General features: G+C 66.2%; 1 protein-coding gene across 1 annotated transcript in view; it reads left to right on the forward strand.

The window, feature by feature from the left end:
- The window catches only part of SDK1 (sidekick cell adhesion molecule 1), a gene marked incomplete at its 3' end in the record, with an annotated part of 423,357 nt that overhangs the window by 361,309 nt on the left and 41,415 nt on the right, over nucleotides 1–20,633 (forward strand). Inside the window, 8 exon segments of the mRNA XM_084883883.1 lie at nucleotides 1,554–1,595; nucleotides 1,598–1,655; nucleotides 2,069–2,139; nucleotides 2,142–2,244; nucleotides 6,996–7,132; nucleotides 10,722–10,869; nucleotides 12,234–12,374; nucleotides 14,586–14,767. Coding sequence (XP_084740009.1) covers nucleotides 1,554–1,595; nucleotides 1,598–1,655; nucleotides 2,069–2,139; nucleotides 2,142–2,244; nucleotides 6,996–7,132; nucleotides 10,722–10,869; nucleotides 12,234–12,374; nucleotides 14,586–14,767 — 882 coding nt within the window.

The following is a 20,633-nucleotide window of genomic DNA, read 5'->3' on the forward strand; positions in this document are numbered from 1 at the left end:
ACACTCCTAGCTTATGAACTATCAATGCTCCCTACATATGAGGCATGGAGAGAGAGAGAGAGAGAGAGAGAGAGAGAGAGAGAGAGAGAGAGAGAGGAAGAGAGAGAGAGGAGAGGGGAGAGGGGGAGAGGGGGAGAGGGAGAGAGGGAGAGGGAGAGAGAGAGAGAGAGAGAGGAGAGAGGGAGAGGGAGAGGGGGAGAGGGAGAGAGAGGAGAGAGGGGGAGGGAGAGAGAGGGAGAGAGAGAGGAGAGAGGGAGAGGGGGAGAGAGAGAGAGAGAGAGACAGAAAGAGAGGGAGAGGGGGAAAGAGAGGGGGAGAGGGAGAGAGAGGAGAGGGAGAGAGAGGGAGAGAGAGGGAGAGGGGGGGGGGGTTGTTTCTCCAGCGTTTGACTCCTTATTTTACCTGTAACACGGGTTTCGGAAATGCAGAAGTTGTTTTCCGGAGCGTAAGGATCGGCTTACAAGCATTCCTCCCCTCCGCACCCCACCCCCGTACCTCCCGCCTCCCCGCGGCCCTGTCTGTCCCTAAAGCCGCGCTGCTCGCACAGGCAGGCCGAGCCGATCCTCTGCGCTCGCTCACAGCCGCCTGCCCGTCTGAGAGGGAGCCGTCCGTCACGGCCACCCTTGGGGAAAGCCTCCCGGGCTCTGCTCCCTGGCCCTGGAGGCGTCTCTGGTTCCCACGGTTTCCTCTGGTACCGGCCTTCCTCAGTGTCAGGACCCCTAAGAACACTGCCCCCGTCACCCCACGGCGGTCAGGTGCTCGGAGGGCTGGTTCCTCTCCGTGTTCGACTCCTGATTCACATTGTCCCTAAAGCCAACCTCATCTTTACAAACCGACACCGGCCGTCGCTGGCTCACCGCCTGGCCGTTTGTAGCTCTGCTAAGACCGGGGTCAGAGCCGCGGTGGATGCGGGAGCCACAGTGGCTGCGGGCGCCCTCCCCCGTGCCACGGGCCTGTGCGGCCGCAGCTCCGGCAGCTGCCCCCCCCCCCCAACGCTCAGAGACGCCCTGCACCCCGCTGCTGCCTGCACCCACCGTGTGTCCCCAGGGCTGCCCCGGCTCCGCTGTGCGCTGTGGTCTGGGTGGAGTGGGGCCTGCCCTGGGCCCGGGCACTCCAGCTCCGGGGCACCCGCAGCCCGGGTTCTGAGCATCGCGGTCCTGAGAACGGGGGTGATGCCGGCCCACAGGTGCTGTGAGGACTGAGGAGCAGCAAAGTGAATGAAGGCGCTCGGCCAGTCCCGGTGCCGTGCGGGGCGCAGGCCGGGGCAGACGCCCTTGGGGAGACGCATGCTTCCCTGGGCGTGGGAGCGGGTGGCCTGACACACACGCAGCCGCCTCCCCCTCCCGCTTCCTCCGGGCGGAGCCTCCGTGGCCGGGGAGGGCGGGGCCTCGGGTGGCCGGGGAGGGCGGAGGCCTGGCTCCCGCTGCGGGAGGTGGTCAGGCCCCGGGCGGGCGGCTCGCCGGGAGGAGGGGGAAACCTGGTTTGAGGTCCGGCGCCCGGTGCGTTGCCCGGAGGGAGGAGGGCCCGCCTGTGACTGAGCTGTGACTTTTCAGACCGCACGTCCATCGTCGCGCCGCCCGAGGACCGCGTGGTGATCAAGGGACCACGGCCACGCTGCGCTGCGGGGCCACGCACGATCCCCGCGTCGCCCTCCGGTAGCTCCTCCGCCCACGCCCTCCACGCGGGGGTTCGCGCCCCGTGGCCAGGGAGGGAGGCGGAGGCCACAGGGAGGATTCTGGGACGTGGGTTTCAGGCCGGTCACGGCGCCCTGCGTGCGGCTCCACCGTCAGCCACACGGTTCCAGCCGCCGCTCCACCCGGCACATCCCTTAGGGGGCGGCATCCACCCGGCCTCGGCAGGGCCCTTTGTGGGCGCAGAGGGGGGCCGCGCAGGGGAGAGGGCTCCACAGTCTGTCGGGTGACGGGCAGGGCGGGGAGAGGCCGGGGCCTGGGCGGTCTGAAGGGGTTGCAGCACCGTCCGTCCCGCTGGAGCTGACTGGGGAGGTCAGGGCCCCGTGGGCGCGCGGCCAGCGCCGCCCCCGCCCTCTGACGGCCCGTGCTTGGCGCAGCTACGTCTGGAGGAAGGACAACGTGGTCCTGGCGCCGCCCAGCAGCTCGCGGGTCCTGGTGGAGCAGGACGGCTCCTGCTCATCAGCCAGACGTGGTCGGGCGACATCGGAGACTACACCTGCGAGGTCACCTCCGAGGGCGGCAGCGACGCGCGGACGGCCCGGCTGGAGGTGATGTGAGTGCCGAGGCCCCCCCACCGGCTCCGAGGCGGCTCCGGAGGCCCACCCGCCGCTGCCCTCCCCGGTGCCGCCTCCCTGGCCTCCGCCAGGGGCATGGCCGGGCCTCAGGCTCTCAGGGCGTCCTCAGGGCTCCGCCTGGTTCCGGGGGCTCGCTGAGGGGTGCTCGCTGACCCCGCGCCCTGCCCCCCAGCGCTCTGCCCGGCGAGGCCCTGTCTGCCGGGGCACTGGGTACCACGGCCGCTTCCCGCCGAGCGCCCTCGGAGCTCCCAGGAGGCGAGGGAGGGCCTCGCCCGGAGCGGACCTGGCGGCCGGCAGGGCTCCTGTCTCAGCAGCGCCACCTCCGGGCGAGCGGCACTGTCCCTGGGCGCCTCAGGGCCGGACTGCGATGGCCGGTCCTCTGGCCTGGCCCGGCCCCGTCCCCCTCTCTCCTGGGGATCTCTGCTCCCGGCAGGAGGCGGCCCTCACTGGGCTCAGTTGTAGAAACGCTGTCCTCGCAGGCGTCCCCGAGCTCGTGCGGATGGAGTAACCCAGCCGGGGAAGAAGCAGAGGGCGGGCGGGGAGAGGGGGAAGGGGCCCAGCAGCCAGCTCTGGGCCCCGCCGAATCCCGGGGAGCGGCCAGGCGGCCCCCGGAAAGGCAGTGGGAGAGGCTTGCCTGCTGGACTCCCCCACCCAGCCAGGCTCCTCTAGCCCAGTGGTCGGCAAACCGTGGCTGGCGAGCTACATGCGGCTCTTTGGCCCCTTGAATGTGGCTCTTCCACCAAACACCACGTGCGGGCGCGCGCACAGTGCGATTGAAACTTCGTGGCCCACGCGCAGACGTCGGTTTTCAGCCTGAACGAGTCTATTTTGGAGAAGTGGTCCTAACACTGAGCCACACTCCAGAGGCCAAAGAGCCGCATGTGGCTCAAGGGCCGCAGTTTGCTGACCACTCGTCTAGACAAATCTCACCCCCAGACCAGAGCCTGAGCAGCGACACAGGCCCCACCTCATTGGTCTGAGGATCCGGGAGCAGGCCGAGGGGTTATCAGTGATAGACAGGCTTGAGCGCAGACACTGGGGTGAGTGAGTGACCGCAGCCCTACTGGCCCTGCTGCAGGGACAGGTGAGGCTGTGCGGGGCCCGGGTGAGGGGGTGAGGCTGTGCGGGGCCCGGGTGAGGGGGTGAGGCTGTGCGGGGCCCGGGTGAGGGGGTGTGGAGCGGCCCGGTGCCTCCAGGACCTGAACTGGCCCCGCCCACCCGCTGCCTGCAGGGTCTCCCCAGGACGACCACCCCATGTTCTCTGTAGAGGCTCCTCTTTGGGGGCAAAGGTCACTCTAGTCAGCAGGGAAACGGCAGGAGCCTCAGCCCCAGAGCTGAGGGGCGCTTGGTGCTGCGGCCACGGCCTTGCAGGTGCCCCAGCTCTGTGCGTGAGCGGGGAAATGGGCCCCTCCACTGGACCCGGGGCCGTTCGCTCCGTCCTCCTGTGCCCTGCCCCACTCAGGTGCCCCCGGGTTTCTGCCCGTGGCCTGTCCTCTGCCCCTCCACCGGGGGGAGCTGCCCCCAGCCTCCGGGACGCACACTGGCCGTCGCCGGGGTCGTCACGGGCTCCCGGGGTCACGGCTCCCGGGGTCACACGCTCCCCGCTGAAGTGGGAGCACTGGGTGCACAGCGCCGGCTCAGTGCCCAGCGGCGCCTGGCGCTGTCTGTCCGGGGGTGCCTGGCTGTGTCTGGGGGTGCCTGGCTGTGTCCGGGGGTGCCTGGCTGTGTCTGGGGGTGCCTGGCTGTGTCCGGGGGTGCCTGGCTGTGTCTGGGGGTGCCTGGCGCTGTCTGTCCGGGGGTGCCTGGCTGTGTCTGGGGGTGCCTGGCTGTGTCTGGGCGTGCCTGGCTGTGTCTGGGGGTGCCTGGCGCTGTCTGTCCGGGGGTGCCTGGCTGTGTCTGGGGGTGCCTGGCTGTGTCTGGGCGTGCCTGGCTGTGTCTGGGGGTGCCTGGCGCTGTCTGGGGGTGCCTGGCTGTGTCTGGGGGTGCCTGGCTGTGTCCGGGGGTGCCTGGCTGTGTCTGGGGGTGCCTGGCTGTGTCTGGGGGTGTCTGGGGGTGCCTGGCTTTGGTGGTGCTTGGTGGTGTCTGGGGTACCTGGCAGTATCTGGCGGTGTCCGGGGGTGTCTGTGCCCTGCAGACATTCAGTAGAGGCGAGTGGTCGGTTGGGTGCATGAATGAATGGCTGTGCGTTACCGGCCATTGGTGACCTGTCTCCGGATTTCACTCACACCCTTCATCCCCTCTGCCCACTCCCTGGGCTTCTCCCGGAGTTAACGCAGGCTCAGTCCACAGCCGTGAGCCCGGGCACCCGTGCCTGCCCCTCCCGCTCCGGCCCTGTGTCCCCCTTCATCCACAGCCCATGTGGCGGACTTTTAAATGATCACATCGGAGTCACCTCCCTCTGAGGACCCCACGTCCTGGGGCCTCCCTGCACGCCTCTGACACGTGCCTCCTCCTCTCTCTGCTCCGCGGCCTGCGCGCTGTGATTTACGTGTCTCCCAGCTCTTCGCGCCTCTGATCTCCTTGAAGCAAAATACATTTTCCAGCCGACGCTGCGGAGTCTAAAATAATGACTCCTGTGCGGGAGCCGAGAAGCATTGCCCGTCTGCGATGGGCCCGGCGGCAGCGGCTGGGCTGTCTGAGGACGCCCGCGAACGGCCGTTAGCGTCACGGCTGCTCCGGTCGGGATGGATGGGGGGCCGCGGGTCACGGGCGTCTGCCACCCGCACAGGCCCAACGCCCCCGACGCCCTGGGGACGGCAGTAATCACGGCTCATGATGGCAGGCTCGGTGCTCAGCCTTCCCAAGGCAGCGGGGGAGGCGGAGGAAGGTGGTTTGGCCACGTGGCCGCGGGGCCTTTGTGGAAAAGTGCCAGCCGCTCTCCGGTTTCTCTCCGTACACGTGCTCGCCAGCCTCCCGCTGTTTGCTGTTGCCGTTCTGGCCGCACTGTGGGCAGGGGGCATGATGGGACACCCCACTCCTCTCCGTAACCCCCTGACCCAGCCCTGGCCCCGTCCCCCTGCCCCTCCGCTCGGCATTCGTCCCCCTGCCTGCGTGTCCCCGCGTGAGTCACCCTCACCGTCCGTCTCCCTTCGAGGCTGCGGCGGAAGCCGAGACGCGATCTGCTCCCTCAGCCGGATGCTCTGCTCAGGGTCGGACTCAAATATAGTAAACCGCCGTTATCGGTGTTGATGGAGACTCTCACGGCGCCTAATCCCCAGATGAGCGACGTGTCACTTGCAGAAACCGTCGGTCTCCAAGGTGTATTGGCAAGCCCTTCGCCAGAGCCGGTGGTTGGCTGTTGGAGAACTCAAATAGAAATAACAGCTCTTTTTAAAAAAGTATTTTTTATTGATTTCAGAGAGGAGGAGAGAGGGAGGGAGAGAAACATCCATGATGAGAGAGAATCATTGACCATCTGCCTCCTGCACGCCTCACACTGGGGATGGCACCCACAACCCAGGCTGCTTCCCCGTGTACCCTGACCAGGAATTGAACCCTGTCCTCCTGGTTCATAAGTCAATGCTCAACCACTGAGCCGCACCAGCCGGCCAGCAGTGCTTTTTAACTGAAAGCTCACTCACACCAAAAAAGAGAAGCCAGCGCCCAGGCCCACGCCCCCGCCGCTTCTGTATTGTGCTCACCGACCTCACCTCCCCGTCGGAACGCCTGTCCGCAAGCGGTGCCTGGGGCAGAGCTGTTCCTCGGGGCGCCGCGCTCACAGGCGGCCCAGTAACCCCAGAGCAGGGGTCTTCAAACTACGGCCCGCGGGCCACATGCAGCCCCCAGGGGAGTCTGATCCTGCCCGCCAGGTTTTTTGGGCAGTGAGCGCAGCCGAGGTGTTACAGTAGGAGTTAGTAGTTCATATAGTCCGGCCCTCCAGCTCTCTGAGGGACCGTGATCTGGCCCCCACTTTAAAAAGTTTGAGGACCCCTGCCCCAGAGGGTACCGAGCGCCCTTTCCAAATCCCGTGTCCGGTGCAGTCACGGCTTTCGGCGCTGACCGTGGGGCTCGGCAGGAACTGATGCCTGAGGGGGACACAGGTCGCACTGGGCGTCCGCCCTCCGCGGCATCCCTGGGCCGCCAGGCGGTCCTCTCCAGCCTCGGGAGACGTGGGGGGGGGGGGCACGTAGCTCCCCGTGGAAGGCGGCAGAGCGCGGGGGAGAGCCGCGCCCTGCACGGAAGCCTGGCCGCGAATCCCATGCCCACCTCCCGGCGTCTGCGGAGCCACCTGCTCCCCTTTACCCTCGCCGTGGGGTTCCTCTCCCGCGGGTGCGGTCCTGTCCCCACGCCTCCCCTCTCCGCGCTTCTCCCAGACCCCGCGGGCGGCGGGAGAGAGGCCGCAGGACGCGCCCTCAGTCCCCGGCCCCACGTCCTCGGAGAAAGGGCGGGCGTGTCGGCTGAAAACTCCCCTGTGGGACCGTGTTAGGTCCTTCCCTGCGGGTCAGGCTGGCTGCCTCTCGCACAGCCTCCGGTTGTAAGTCACGTGTGTGGCCACTCGTTTGATGCTGTCCCGTGTGGAAGTGGCGCCTCCCGCCCGATCCAGGTGGCAGTCGTGGCCAGGGCAGGCGGGCTCGGAGAGGAGCGCCCTGAGTGTGCGTGTGCGGGCGTGTGCGGCGGGTTTCCGAGGCGGGAGGCGTGCATCAGGGCCTCCCTCTCGGCAGGCGCCCGGACTGCGGGCGGCCGGGCTCCGGTCTGACTGTGCTCTCCTCTCTGCCCCCCCCCCCCCCAGCGAGCTGCCGCACCCCCCGCAGAACCTGCTGGCCCGCCTGGACGCCGCGCACGGCCGCACGGTGCTGCTGAGCTGGGTGCGCCCCTTCGACGGCAACAGCGCGGTGCTGCGCTACGTGGTGGAGCTGTCCGAGAACAGTGAGTGCGGTCCCTCCGGGGCCCCTCCGCGGGCCCTCGGCCTCTGTCCCTCACCCCGTCCTGCTCAGCCGCACGGTGCCTCATGGAGCCGCCCGCAAACCGGGCTCTGGGCTGGGAAGGTCAGGGCGAGGGGAGCCGCGGGGGCAGCGGGAGCAGGGGGAGACGGGAGACAGGGAGGGCACTGAAGGAGCAGGAATGGCTCCTGCTGGAGTTTGCGGACACTCTGCGCCCCCACCCGGAGGACGTGGATGGTCCTCACTCGCGGGTCCGGGGCCGCGCTGCCCGGTTCCCGGCATCGGGCGCTCTCCCGGCCGCCCTCCTCGCCGCGTCTGTGCACGCCCCCCGCCCCCCGCCCCCCACCGCGGCCCGGGTTCCTGTCGGCGGTGACGAGTGTGCTTTCCCTCGCTCGGCGCCCTAATTTCTGTGAATAACTTTCCGGCAGCCCGGAGTGTGGTTTTATGTACTCAAACCCACTGGTGTTTCCTTTATGGTTTCTGTTATTGCTCCTCTGTTTGGCTGTTTCAGCACTGCTGCGTGCAGAACACATCTAACACGTCTTCTCGCTGCTGTTCTTTCCTTTACTGTTTTGTTTTTTTTAGAATCTTTTTGTTAAATGTCCTGGGGTGACATCGGTGGTCAGCACGATCATACAGGTTTTCGGGTGTGGTCTTCTTGCCTTTATTTCTTTGAATATATTTTTACTGATTTCAGAGAGGAAGGGAGAGGGAGAGGGAGAGAGAAACATCAGTGATGAGAGAGAGTCATTGATCAGCCGCCTCCTGCACGCCCCACACTGGGGATTGAGTCCGAAACCTGGGCCTGTGCCCTGACCAAAATCGAACCATGATCTCCTGGTTCATAGATCAACGCTCACCACTGAGCCACACCGGCCAGGCTGGCTGCTTGCTTAAAGCGTTAAGTAGTGGCCATCTGACTAGTTCCCCTGGAACTCAGGTGTGCTGAGCGCCGACAAGGACTTTCTCCTTCCTCCCCCTCCCCCGCCCCCCCCCACCCCCGCCCGCGGCCTCCCCGCCCCCAGGCGCTCCGGAGCAGGCTGCGCTGAGGCTGCAGCTGCGGCTGGCTGTTTCTGTGTGTGAAGAGGACAGCAGGCTGTTTGGGGCTCATTTGCATCCGTGGATTGATCTGTTTTCCGCCGTTTTTAAAGCATTTTCCTTGGTTTGGTCCCAACACCTGTTGCCGTCGCTGATAAGGGAGCCCCTCGCCGTCAGACTCTGTGATTTCTGGCGCCTGGCTCCTGCCGGAGAGGAGGGGGTCTGTGAGGGTCACAGCCGGCCTCGGGGCGGGCGGGCCTTGTACAGCCTGTGAGCAGTTCTGAGCGCTGACTTCCCGGAGTCCTGTCTGCCCCTCCGGATACGAGGCTCCTGCAGAGGCTCCTGCAGAGGCTCCGCTCTCAGGAGAGTGCCCTCGGGCTGCTGGCGTGTGCCCAGCCTTCCCCCCGCGCCCTGTGGCCTGTGCCCAGCCCTCCCCCCGCGCCCTGTGGCTGTGCCCGGCCCTCCCCCCGCGCCCTGTGGCTGTGCCCGGCCCTCCCCCCGCGCCCTGTGGCTGTGCCCGGCCCTCCCCCCGCGCCCTGTGGCTGTGCCCGGCCCTCCCCCCGCGCCCTGTGGCTGTGCCCGGCCCTCCCCCCGCGCCCTGTGGCTGTGCCCGGCCCTCCCCCCACGCCCTGTGGCTGTGCCCAGCCCTCCCCCCCGCGCCCTGTGGCCGGGCGGAGCCGGGAGCGGGAGCGGGGAGCGGGGCGCTCAGGTCTCTGTCTTCCGTTCGGCCGCCCCCGGCGCGTTACTCTAAGGAGCGTTAATCGATCCTCCGAGTGTCCGGAGACAGTCACAGCCTCTCCCGCTCCGGGCGACAGAGCGCTGTTTCCCGTTCGCTCCGTGTCCTGCTGGGCTGTCAGGATGATCTTCAATAACCAGTCTAGCAGCGTCTCCTGTTGTTCATTCTGTCTCCATGGAAGGCCTGCTAGGACCTTACTGCTATGTATGGGGAGGGCGGGGGAGAGGGGAGAGGGGGGAGGGAGGAAGGGGAGGGGGGAGGGAGAGGGAGGGGAAGGGAGGGAGAGAGGAGGGAAAGGGGGGAGGAAGAGGGGAGGGAGGGGGAGGGGGAGGGACGGGGGGAGGGAGGGGAAGAGGGGGAGGGGGAGGAGGGAGGGAAAGGGGGGAGGGGGGAGGGCTTTCACACGGAACCTCCCACGAGTGGGTCTGCCCCCCTGGAAGCCCACGCGGGGGGCACGTCGCAGCTGCCCGCCGCTCTCGGCTGTCGTCGGCCCAGACCGGGGCTAAGCGGCAGGGTTTGGGGTCTTTCCCCCTCGATGCGGCCGGCAGATGATGGGGCGATGTCCGTGTCCCCTTCGGGCCTGGCCCGTCCCCAGACTGACACGGCTTCCCACCCAGGACACAGGGTGCCCCCATTCGCCCCCCTGTGTCCGCCCTGAGGGGGGTCAGCTCCTGCAGGGAGGCCCGTGCCCCAGCACCGCCAGCCACGCCAGTGCCTCCTGCCCGAGGCCGAGCTGCGCTCCGGACTGGGCGGTGCCCTCGCTACTCTGGCCTCCTCCCCGCTCAGCAGCAGACGGCGTCTGGTCCGAAGTGACCAATGGCCTGGCCAGAGGGTGCGGGAGCTCTGCCACATCACCAGGCCCACAGGCCCCCGGAGCCCGCAGGCCCGGCCCCGGCCACAGAGCGGTTCCACACACCTGCGGGCACACCTCTGGGCACACCGCAGGGACAGCTGCGGGCACAGCTGTGGGCACACCTGCGGGCACACCTCTAGGCACACCTGCAGGCACACCCGCGGGCACACCTGTGGGTACACCTGCGGGCACACCGCGGGCACACCTGCGGGCACACCTGCGGGCACACCCACGGGCACACCTGTGGGTACACCTGCAGGCCCACCGCGGGCACAGCTGCGGGCACGCCTGTGGGCACACCTGCGGGCACACCCGTGAGCACATTTGTGAGCACACCCGTGGGCACACCTGTGGGCACATCTGCGGGCACACCCACGAACACAGCTGCTGGCACACCTACGGGCACACCCGTGGGCACACCTGCGGGCACAGCTGTGGGCACACCCGTGAGCACATTTCTGGGCACACCTCTGGGCACAGCTGTGGGCACGGAGGAAAGACACTCCAGCAGCTGCAAAGACACTCCGCTGGCAGTGAGCGGCCGCACAGACTGGAGACCCGCCCCTGTCTGCTTATGTCCCTTTTGTTAAAACGCGATGGATGGAGTTCGCTTTTGTTGCTGGGCAACACCTGCCACCCTCCCCTGGGAGAGAAGATGGGGGCCTCTCTGCAGTGACACGGGGACGAGGAGCGCGGCCCGGCGCCGCCACACCCACGCCGCACTGACAGGAGCTGCAGCGGCGGCACGCGGGGGGGAGACGCTGACTCCGAGCGGGACACCGAGCTCGAGGCCGGCTCCTGGGCCGCTGGCCCGGGGCCTGAGCCTCAGCTTCCGCTCGGTTACGGGGCGCCCCCTGCACCCCGGGCTGCCGGCCTGGCGTGTGGGCGCTCCCGGGCGCGGGCGGCTGCGTGCCCTCCCTCTGCGCCCTCACGGGACCTCTCTTCCAGACTCGCCGTGGAAGGTGCACCTGGCAGACGTGGGCCCCGAGAGGACCGGCGTGGCCGTGGGCGGCCTGACCCCCGCCCGCACCTACCAGTTCCGCGTGTGCGCCGTGAACCAAGTGGGCAAGGGCCAGTACAGCGCCGAGACCAGCAGGTGAGTGCGCCCCGGAGGGGGGGGGTGGGCTGGGCCTGACGGGGGGAGCACCGAGGAACGGGGGACGACCAAGCAGCCAGCCCGGCCGGGGCCACCCCGCCAAGACAGGGAGGGAGAAACGGACAAAGACCGGGCGCGGGAGCCGAGCGGGCAGCTCACGGCGCCGAGCGGTGTCGGAGCCGCAGGTCCCTGTGCACAGCGGGGGGCGGGGGGGGGTACCGCTAAGAGTTCAAGCGTCAGCCCTGGCCAATGTGGCTCAGCAGTTAGAGCCCACAGACTGAAGGACCCAGGTTGGATTCCAGTCAGGGCACGTACCTCAGTTGTGAAATTATCCCAGTGGGGAGGCAGCCAATCAATGTGTCTCTCTCACACCAGTGTTTCTCTCTCTCCCCTCTCTTCCACTTTCTCACAAATCCAGCGGGAACGCCCTGGGGTGAGGGTTAACGGAACAAAAAGGCTTTGGCAGTGTTTGGAGCCTCTGCCCCCCCCTTGCCGCCATGGGGCGGGCCCGCCTGCAGCTGAAGGAGCCCGGAGTCCGGGGTGCCCCTCCCTCAGGGCTCTCGCCGCTCGCCGTCCCCGGGGTGCGGGCGGGCGGTGCCATCATGCGTGTCCGGGAGCCTCCCCCTGTGCTCCGTGGGCGGAGTCGGGAACGAGTGGCAGGAGGGCACGGAAATGCCCGTTCCCAAAGCCTGGAGCTGGGTGCTCGGCGCTGGACGGGCGGAGAGCAGGGTTCGGAAGGGCCGGGCGCGGGCCTGCACGCCGTCTCGTCGGGCTGCGAGGCTTTGGAAGAGCCCAGGGGGCTGTTCAGACAGAGGGGGGCCCTGGCCTGCTGGTGCCCGCTAGCCGGTGCCCTGCTGTGTGGGGCTGTTCAGACAGAGGGGGGGGCCCTGCCCTGTGCCTGCTGGTGCCCGCTAGCTGGTGCCCTGCTGTGTGGGGTTCAGACAGAGCAGGGCCCTGTGCCTGCTGGTGCCCGCTAGCTGGTGCCCTGCTGTGTGAGGTTGTTCAGACAGAGGGAGGCCCTGGCCTGCTGGTGCCTGCTAGCCAGTGCCCTGCTGTGTGAGGTTGTTCAGACAGAGGGGGGGGGCCTGCCCTGTGCCTGCTGGTGCCCGCTAGCTGGTGCCCTGTGTGTGGGGCTGTTCAGACAGGGGGGGGGCCCCTGCCCTGTGCCTGCTGGTGCCCGCCAGCTGGTGCCCTGCTGTGTGGACCTGCTCAGCGCCTTCAGGCTGGGCCTTTCCGTGGGACCAGCTGTGTTTCGCTGTCTTGGTCGCCCGGTTTGGCAAACAGCTGGGCCGGATCCAGCCGGACGAGAGTGCAGTGCCCTCCCCGCGCCTGGCGCTGACCTCCCTCCCCCGTCTCGTCCTCAGGCTGATGCTGCCGGAGGAACCGCCCAGCGCGCCCCCCAAAAACATCGTGGCCAGCGGGCGCACCAACCAGTCCATCATGGTGCAGTGGCAGCCGCCCCCCGAGACGGAGCACAATGGGGTGCTGCGCGGCTACATCCTCAGGCAAGTGGCCGGCCGGCCGGGGGCTGGCGCCGTGGAGACGGGGGCTGGCGCCGAGGGTGCGGACGTGAATGTTTCCAGGAGCCCAGTGGCCGCTCCAGGGAGTGGCAGGGAGTATGGCAGGCGGCAGAGGATGGCATGGGAGCCGGCAGAGCTGGTGTCGGCACGGCCAGCTGGACTATGTACCCACAGGACCCGGTGCCGGTGGCTGCGTTTGGGGAAATCGGGGGGGGGGGGCAGTTTCGGTTGGGGGCATGGTGCACTCTTCATCATAGAGGCTTCATCCTGAGTTGTTACCGGGCTGACATCCGCCACGATTTCTCGTGAATAACGTGCAGGTGACTGGAGTATTAACCAGCTGTTGCCACGCAGGCGCGTTGCTCGGTATTGCCAGGCTTTCTCCCGTTCCAAGGAAATTGTGAAGTCTGGCTTTTCACATTCAGCCTCCCAGCTTGTCCATGTTGGGAGTGAAATCAAACACTTCGGAGCAGGGGCAGCCGCACTCTCCCCCGCGGGCGGCGTGGCCGCGGGCCCTGCCTCGGGGGTGGGGCCGGGGGACGTGGAGGACCTGCCGGCGGGCTGGTGGGAGGGAGGCCCGCCTTCGCCGGAACCGTCAGCTCAGAAACTGCCGGACGGTGCTGACTAGTCGCTTGGTGACAGAGTGTGGAGAAACGGCCGGATTAAGGACGATCACTAATCCCTCTGGGGGCGGCCCCTGGGCGGCGTGGGAATCGGCGTGGACGGCCCCTCAGCCTGTGCGCGGGCCGTGGCGCCGTCCTCCCGGCCCCGTGCCCCCCCCCCCGGCCCCGCTGGGCGGAATCAGGAGGTGCGGGCCCACAGAGGGTACCCATCTCCCGGGAAATGGAGGAGATGCAGGGTCCGCTGCCTCCTCAGCTCCAGGATCTGCACGTGGAGGACAGCGCTCCCGTGTGCATGTACGCAGTCTCACATCCGTCATTTCATACGTGTCGGTCTGTGTGCGGGGCTGCTTGCCTGTCACAGCCGTGTCCCTGTGGCTCTCAAGTTCCTCCCCCAGCGTGTGAATTACCCTCAACGCAGGCCAGACCGCCGCTGCCTGTGGGGCTTAAACGCAGCCGCCCTGAGGGGGCACGGGGGGCCACAGGGCAGGATCCGCTGGGCCTGCTCCCCCTCCCACCCCCAATGCTCCCGCCGCCCTCCGGCTCCAGAGGAGGGAAGGAGACCGCCATCTGCCCGCTGCCAGAGAGGTGCGGTGGCTGGGTTCCTGTCTGCCCGCCCTGCCCGTCCCATCCTGCCCCGTGCTCTGTGCGCTCACAGCTAATGAAAAAAACAGGCCTGCCTCTGGGCCCCGCTGCTCACCGCGGCCGCCTGGGGGAGCACAGGGAGGCGCATAGGGTGGAGCACAGGGAGGGGCACAGGGAGGGGCACAGGGTGGGCCCAGGGAGGAGCACAGGGAGGAACGCCACGGAGGCCGCTGCCAGGGCGGACGAGGAGTCAGCCCACAGCCGCTCCGGCAGGAAGTTAACAATGAAATCTCTGCTGCCGCGATCCCTTCATCCACGGGTCCCTCTGTTGGCGGATCACTGCTGTTAAAGGGCGTTCGATCCCGTCAGGGCACAGGCCCAGGCTTCCGGCTCCATCCCCAGTGCGGGGCGGGCAGGAGGCAGCCGATCCGTGATTCTCTCTCATCGCCGACGTTTCTCTCTCCCTCTCCACTCCTCTCTGACATCAATAAAAATATATTTTAACATAATAACAACAAAATGAATGCAACTGCAAACCTCCGCCCTGGGCACCCTGCAGAGCCCAGTGCGCGCCCTCTCAGAGGCCGCCCCATCCCCCCCACCCCCTCCCCCCCCCCCACACACACACACACCCACGGCCGATCGGCACACCCAGCGGCCGCTAGTGCATCAGCAGCGGGAGCACCTTCGGAGCCCCGCACTCTGGTTCTGGGGCTCCGAACTGGGGCCAGAGTGTGGCTTCTTCACCCCCGCCCTCCCCCCCACCCCCCGAAGCCATACATCCTGGGACAGTCACACCGCAAAGCTGGACCCCGCAGCCGCTGGCTCGGTCAGTTCACAGGCCGGCTGTGTCTGGCCCAGAGCTGTGGCCATGGTGAGGGAGACTCCGCTTTCTGCAGGTGAACGGGGGCGGCGGTGTGTGGGCGCACCTCGGCCTCACCCCCGCCCCCTCCGCGTCCTGCCAACCACCCCTCCTGTCCGGTCCGGGCAGGTACCGCCTGGCCGGGCTGCCAGGGGAGCACCAGCAGCGCAACATCTCCAGCCCCGAGGTCAACTACTGCCTGGTGGCCGAGCTCATCGTGTGGACGCAGTACGAGATCCAGGTGGCCGCCTACAACGGCGCCGGCCTGGGCGTCTTCAGCCGGGCCGTGGCCGAGTACACGCTGCAGGGAGGTGAGCCGGCCGCGCGGGGCCCTGGGGGAGCGGGTTTGCAAGGCTCCGTCGGAGCAGCTGGGAACAAAAACGGGGGTTCGACCCCCCTTAACGCACTCTCCCCATCTATCCCGAGAGGACGCGGCCCGGAGGGGCAGGCGTGGGTCACGGCTCTCAGCCGCCAGGACGGCCGTGTCTGCACACCGGCTGGTCCCCGAGGCCGGCAGGTGCTGGGCGGGTGGACTTGCCCCGCACAGAGTAGAGTGGGGTCTCTGTGTGGCTGGAGCTGTGTGAGCCTGTGCGTGCCGAAGGGAGAGAGTCCTGGGAAGTCTGTTCAGCGATGGGACAGGAGGAGAGATGAGATCGGCCAGCTGGTGCTTGTGTTTTCAGTCACGCAAGCAAGCAGCTTGTGAGGTCCGTGAGCTTCTCCCCAAAAGCCAGGCGCCGCCATGAAGCTGAGGCCTCACTCTCACCACGTGCCCGGCCCAGCCCGGCGCCTTCGGCTCTTTACGGTCCGGTCCCACTGCCCGGAGGCCCGGCTCGGCCCCGAGGCCCCGGCTCGGCCCGGGAGGCGCTGGTGTGGGCCAGCACGGCGCTCTGCCGGTGCCCTCGGTACTCAGCAGACCCTCTGTCGGCCCAGCCGCACATCCCCGGCTGCCAGACCTTGCCCGGGAGCCCAGCCCCCGCCGGTGCCCGCCCCCCCGCCGGTGCCCGCCCCCCGCCGCAGGTGTGATCTTGGGCGTTTTCCCTCTCCCAGGCCTCGGCATGTTCACACGACAGGGTTTCTCACGGCCACTCCCCTCCCGACCACGGCCGAGACCTGACGGTCCCTGAAGCCGCTGTCCTCTCCTCTTACCGATCGGCGCCGCTCAGTCCTCCCTAAACACCAGGGGCGGCGCTCCCATTCCCGGTGCCGAGCGGGAACATCCCCCGCCCAGAGCGGCCGCACGCACCCTGGGAGCGGGGGAGGCGGACCCCGGGCCGCGCTGGCCCTCAGGAGCCTGTGCGGGCGAGGGCGGGGCCTGTGCGGGCGAGGGCGGGGCCTGTGCGGGCGAGGGCGGGGCCTTGGGGCGAGGGCGGCGCCTGTGGGGCGTGCCTGTGGGGCGAGGGCGGGGCCTGTGGGGCGAGGGCGGGGCCTGTGGGGCGAGGGCGGGGCCTGTGGGGCGAGGGCGGCGCCTGTGGGGCGAGGGCGGTGCCTGTGGGGCGAGGGCGGCGCCTGTGGGGCGGGGGCGGGGCTGTGCGGGCGGGGGCGGGGCCTGTGCGGGCGAGGGCGGCGCCTGTGTGGCGAGGGCGGCGCCTGCAGACACTGGGCGGGAGGGTGCTGAGTGGCCCCGGGCTGTGACCGGGGACGTCGGCCCGCCCCGCGCCATGGCGTCCGCACAGGACGGAGCAGGCGGCGCCCGTGGAGGCTGCAGAGGCCTTTGCTCAGTTGGCATCGGGGCCATGGTGATGCAGAGCCCCAGTGGCACGGGGACTGCGGTGTCAGGAGACGGGCCCAGCGTGGGGGCAGGCGGCGGGAGGGGAGCCGGCGGTGGCGGCGGCTCCAGGTAGGAGAGAGGGACCATTTGGCTGTGAGGCCACGAGTCCCCAGCTCTGAAGCTGCCGTGGGGAGGGGGAGGGCCCGTGGGTCTGGGTGGTGGGGGACAGGCGAAATGAGAACACACTTCCGGCCAGAGCACATTCCAGGGCGAGGGGAGGTCCCTCCTGTCGCCTGAAACCCCCGCAGATCGGACCCGCCTGTGCAGTTCCCCTTGTGACTCCCCCACTGAGAGAAGGGCCCTCGGTGTTCTAGAGAGTTCCGTTCCCATCGCCCCGGGAGCCGGGGAGCCGTGTGCCCTGGTCCCGTGGAGGAGGCCCGGGGCGTTCTTCCGCCTGCCGGCCGCCGCTGTCACCGGGCCTGTCTTCTGCCCCGGCCCGGCCGCTCCCCGCTGGACTCACTCCGTGCCGCGGGTTCCGGGGGGCCCGCCTGGGTCCGAGGCCCTCTTGTTGCCGGTTGTCGGGCTCGTGCTGAAGCCACGGGAAGGAATCCGTGGCCGTGGCGAGGGCAGGTGAGAGCCTGCGTGGGGAGCACATGGTGGGCACTGCCATGGCTGCGCCCTCCCCGCAGGCCGCGTGGGCTGCGGGCTCCTCCCCTCACCGTCCACGGAGACGGGGTGCGGCCCCAGGGGCCGGGACGGAGGCACTGGAAGCGGCCGTGTGCGCACGCCCGGCCCCCTCTCTCCGGTTCCCTCCTCATCCCTTTCCCGGGAACAGGCTCTGTGCGTGAGGATTTGTTCTGGTCTCAGAACATTACCTCCCGATGGAAGGGGAGCCGCTCCCTCTGGAGGAACCGGAGGGGACATTTGGTTATCCGCTTTCCGAGACATTAGCGGCTCCCGCTCAGCCGGGCCCGGGAAGGCGTCTGAGAGCGGCTTACAGACGCGCAGACGCTCGGACTGCGAGCTCCCGTCTCCTCCCCTCGCCGGACCCTGCACGGGCACCTGCCCTGCGGTGCCGCCTCTCGCCACGCCACCGGCGCCCACCTCGGGGCCAGAGAAGGGCCCCTGCGGCCTCCGGGGCCTGCGCCTGCCTGTGGGTTGCTGTCATGTCCCCGTGGGGGCGTGAGCGCCTGAGCTCCCTCCAGAGCGCCCGTCCCTGGCGGTGAGAGTGAGCCGTGCCCGGCACTGGGATCTGCCCGGACACCCATCCTGGTGGGAATGGAGCCACAGAGCACACGGTCACCGCACCTCGCGCCCTGTGGGGTGGGAAGGTGGTGCTTTCGATGCTAATTCTCACAGCCCGCCGCTGTGGGGCTCCGTGGGTGAGCGGTGACCTACCAACCAGGTCAGGGCCCAGGCCCGGGTTGCTAGCTCCATCCCTGTGGGGGGCGTGCAGGAGGCAGCCGATCCATGATTCTCATCATGGATGTTTCTCTCACCCTCGCCCTTCCTCTCTGAAATCAATAAAAATATTTTTAAATGCTGATTATCACAGGAAATGTCCCTGAGGCCTGATTCCTGATCCAAGCCCCAGGGGACGGCTTCCTGCTCGGGCCCGGGGACACGCCCTCCGTGAACACTGGTCCGCCCGCTGAGCCCCGTGCTCAGAGGAGGAGGTCCCGTAACCGCCCACTGAGCCTGTGTGCCGGTGGGCACACACGCGGGTGCCTTCCGGGCTGCTCCGCTGGCCCGCGTGTCCGCGTGTCCGTGTGTCCATGTTTTCTGCAGCGACTGTTTTAATTGCTGTAGATTTATAGTTCGTGTTGACTTCATGGACTGACGGCTGTGCAGTTTCGTTCTTTTTCAGAATTGTTTTGTCTATTCCGTTACTTTCCCCTATAAATTTTAAAGTCAACTTTCCAATCTCCAGAAGCTCCTAGAACAGCGCTGGTGAGGGTGGCGTTCACACCGGAGATGGGTTTGGGGGGACTGGTGTCTTGGTCAGGTGGTCCCCCAATCCAGTAGCGTGCTTGGGTCTGGCTTCTGTGGTCGCTGTTTGAAGCACTCAGCATACAGCTCTTGCATGCAGTTGGTAAAATTTATGTCTGTTTCATGTTTTCCTTGGTATTTTAAATGGTATCGACTTTGTCGTTTTAATTTCCAGTTCCTCATTGCTCCTGTTTAGAAATACAATTGACCTTTTTAAAAATAGTTTCCATTGATTTCAGAGAGGAAGGGAAAGGGAGAAAGAGATAGAAACATCAATGATAAGAGAGAGAGTCATTGATCGGCTGCTGCCTGCACGCCCCACATTGGGGACCGAGCCCGCAACCCAGGCCTGTGCCCTGACCGGGAATCGAACCGTGACCTCCTGGTTCTGTAGGTCACTGCTCGACCGCTGAGCCGCGCCGGCCGGGCTGCAATTGAGTGTTGACTCCCTGTTCTTCGCGGACAATGGCATTGTGTGTAGAGAGAGGCTTTTGTTTGTGTCTTTTCCTGGTCGGCCTTGTGCCTGTTACTGCCGCTCCTTGGGCTGGCTGGCGCTTCCAGAAAAGGGGTGGTCAGACCGACACCTTGGCTTTGTCCCTGATCTTCCATGAAAACCACCCGTTCTTTTATCTGAACGACGGGGTTGCCCAGGCTTCGGGGGCCCCTCTATTGGGTCCGTCATTTTCTGCGTCGCTGGGAGCGTCTTGAAAAGTCAGTCTCGGATGTTAAATTTTACCCAGAGCTTTGCCTACATCTATTAGGATGCTCACCTTTTTCACTCCGTGCTGCTCACATGGTGAGTCCCCTGATGAACCAGCCCAGCCTGTGTCAGAGAAACCCGCTTGGTCAGGATAAATCACGACGGTTACATATCGTAGGATTTGATTTCCCGACGGTTTATTGAGCGCTTTTGCACGCGTGTTCATGAGGGACACGGGTCTGCCGTTTTCTTGTCATTCAGGGTCTTTTTCAGATTTGGGTGAATCGCTTTCATTTTCCTTCAAACGTTTGGAGGAACTGCCCCGTGAAGCTCGTGAGCATAGAGTGTGCTGAGGGAGGTTCTAACTGCACACCCAGGTGTTTAATAGCTACGGCACCTTCGGTTGTCTTTCTTCTGGCGTAGATTTTGTAAGTGAGTCTCTTTTCAGGAGTTTGTCCACCTCATCTAAATTGTTGGGTTTATGAGCATAAATATGTACGAAATGTACTGTCCTCTGGTAACCTCAGGAGATTTGGAGGGGTGTTCCCCAATATGGGCAATTTGTGGCTTCTCCTTTATTCCTGAACAGTCTGGCTCGAGGCTTTATTTATGTTTTAAAAGAATTAGCTTTTGATTTTGTTGATTTTTCTCTATTATTTTTCTAATTTAATTTCCTTTATTTATGCTCTTTTTTTAACCATTCCCTTGGAATCAGCTTGTTTGGGGTTTAATTAACTGGTACACATTGTTAAGGTGGAATCTTAGATTATAAGGTAAGCATTGAGATGCTGTACATTTCCCTCTAACGCCTCTGCTCCCCATAAATGTTGACGTGTTGAGTTTTCATTTTCATTACGTTGGAAGTGCTTTTTAATTTTCCACGTGCCTTCCTCCTGGACTGGAGGCGATTCTGAAGTGCATTGCTGCATTTCCGAATATTCAGGGAATTCCCACAATCTCCCCGTTATTAATTTCAGGTTTGATTCTGTGGGGCCATAAAGCGTGCGTTTTGTGATTGATTATTTTTAACTTGTCCTGGTTTCTCTGGGGCTCAGGCTTGTTCTGTCTTGGTTAAGCTCCATGCTCCCCGAGGAGAAGGCGGATTCTGCCGTCGACAGGTGGATCACGGGGTCAGGCTGCTCCGTGGTGTCATGCGGCTCAGGTCTCGGTCTCCTGCTCATTTTGTCTGTTTTTTAAGGGCATTGGCATTGCCAGCTGGCACAGCAGACGTTCCGTCTTTCCTTTTCGTCCCTCGGCTTTGCCCTGGCATTCTGCGCTCCGCTGCGTCACACACGCAGGGGTGGGCTCCTGGAGAACGGGTCCCTCCGCCTTCCGCACCCTCCCCCTTCCTCCGCGCCCCCTCCTGGCAGGAGGCGCTCTCCTCCGGTTCTCACAGCCTCAGGCTGTCCGGTGTTTGCGGCTATTTCTCCACCCTTCTGCGTGGGAGCCACTGTGTCTTCACGTTTCCAGTGGGTCCTCTTAGACGCCGCAGAGCTGGGCCTTGGTTTTCACCCGCCCGGTCACCGGCCCGCCGCGGGGACGTGCAGGCCTCCCTCCCACACTCTCCCCGCCGCCCCGTGCCCGTCTCCCCCCGACGTCCGAGTGGGCGGCAGCCCGGCATGGCGTCTGCTTCCTCCGCCGTCCCCGCTCCCCACAGCCCGCGCACCGTGCTCCCGGCACCAGGCTCCCCATAGCCCCGCCTGTGCTCCCTGCCTCTCCGGGCCTCCCTCCCACAGGCCTGCCTTCCCCCAGACCTGGGCCAGGCTCCAGTCTGAAGCCT

Source organism: Pipistrellus hanaki, assembly GCF_964339955.1.
Source record: "Pipistrellus hanaki genome assembly, chromosome: 5".
Lineage (NCBI taxonomy): Eukaryota > Metazoa > Chordata > Mammalia > Chiroptera > Vespertilionidae > Pipistrellus > Pipistrellus hanaki.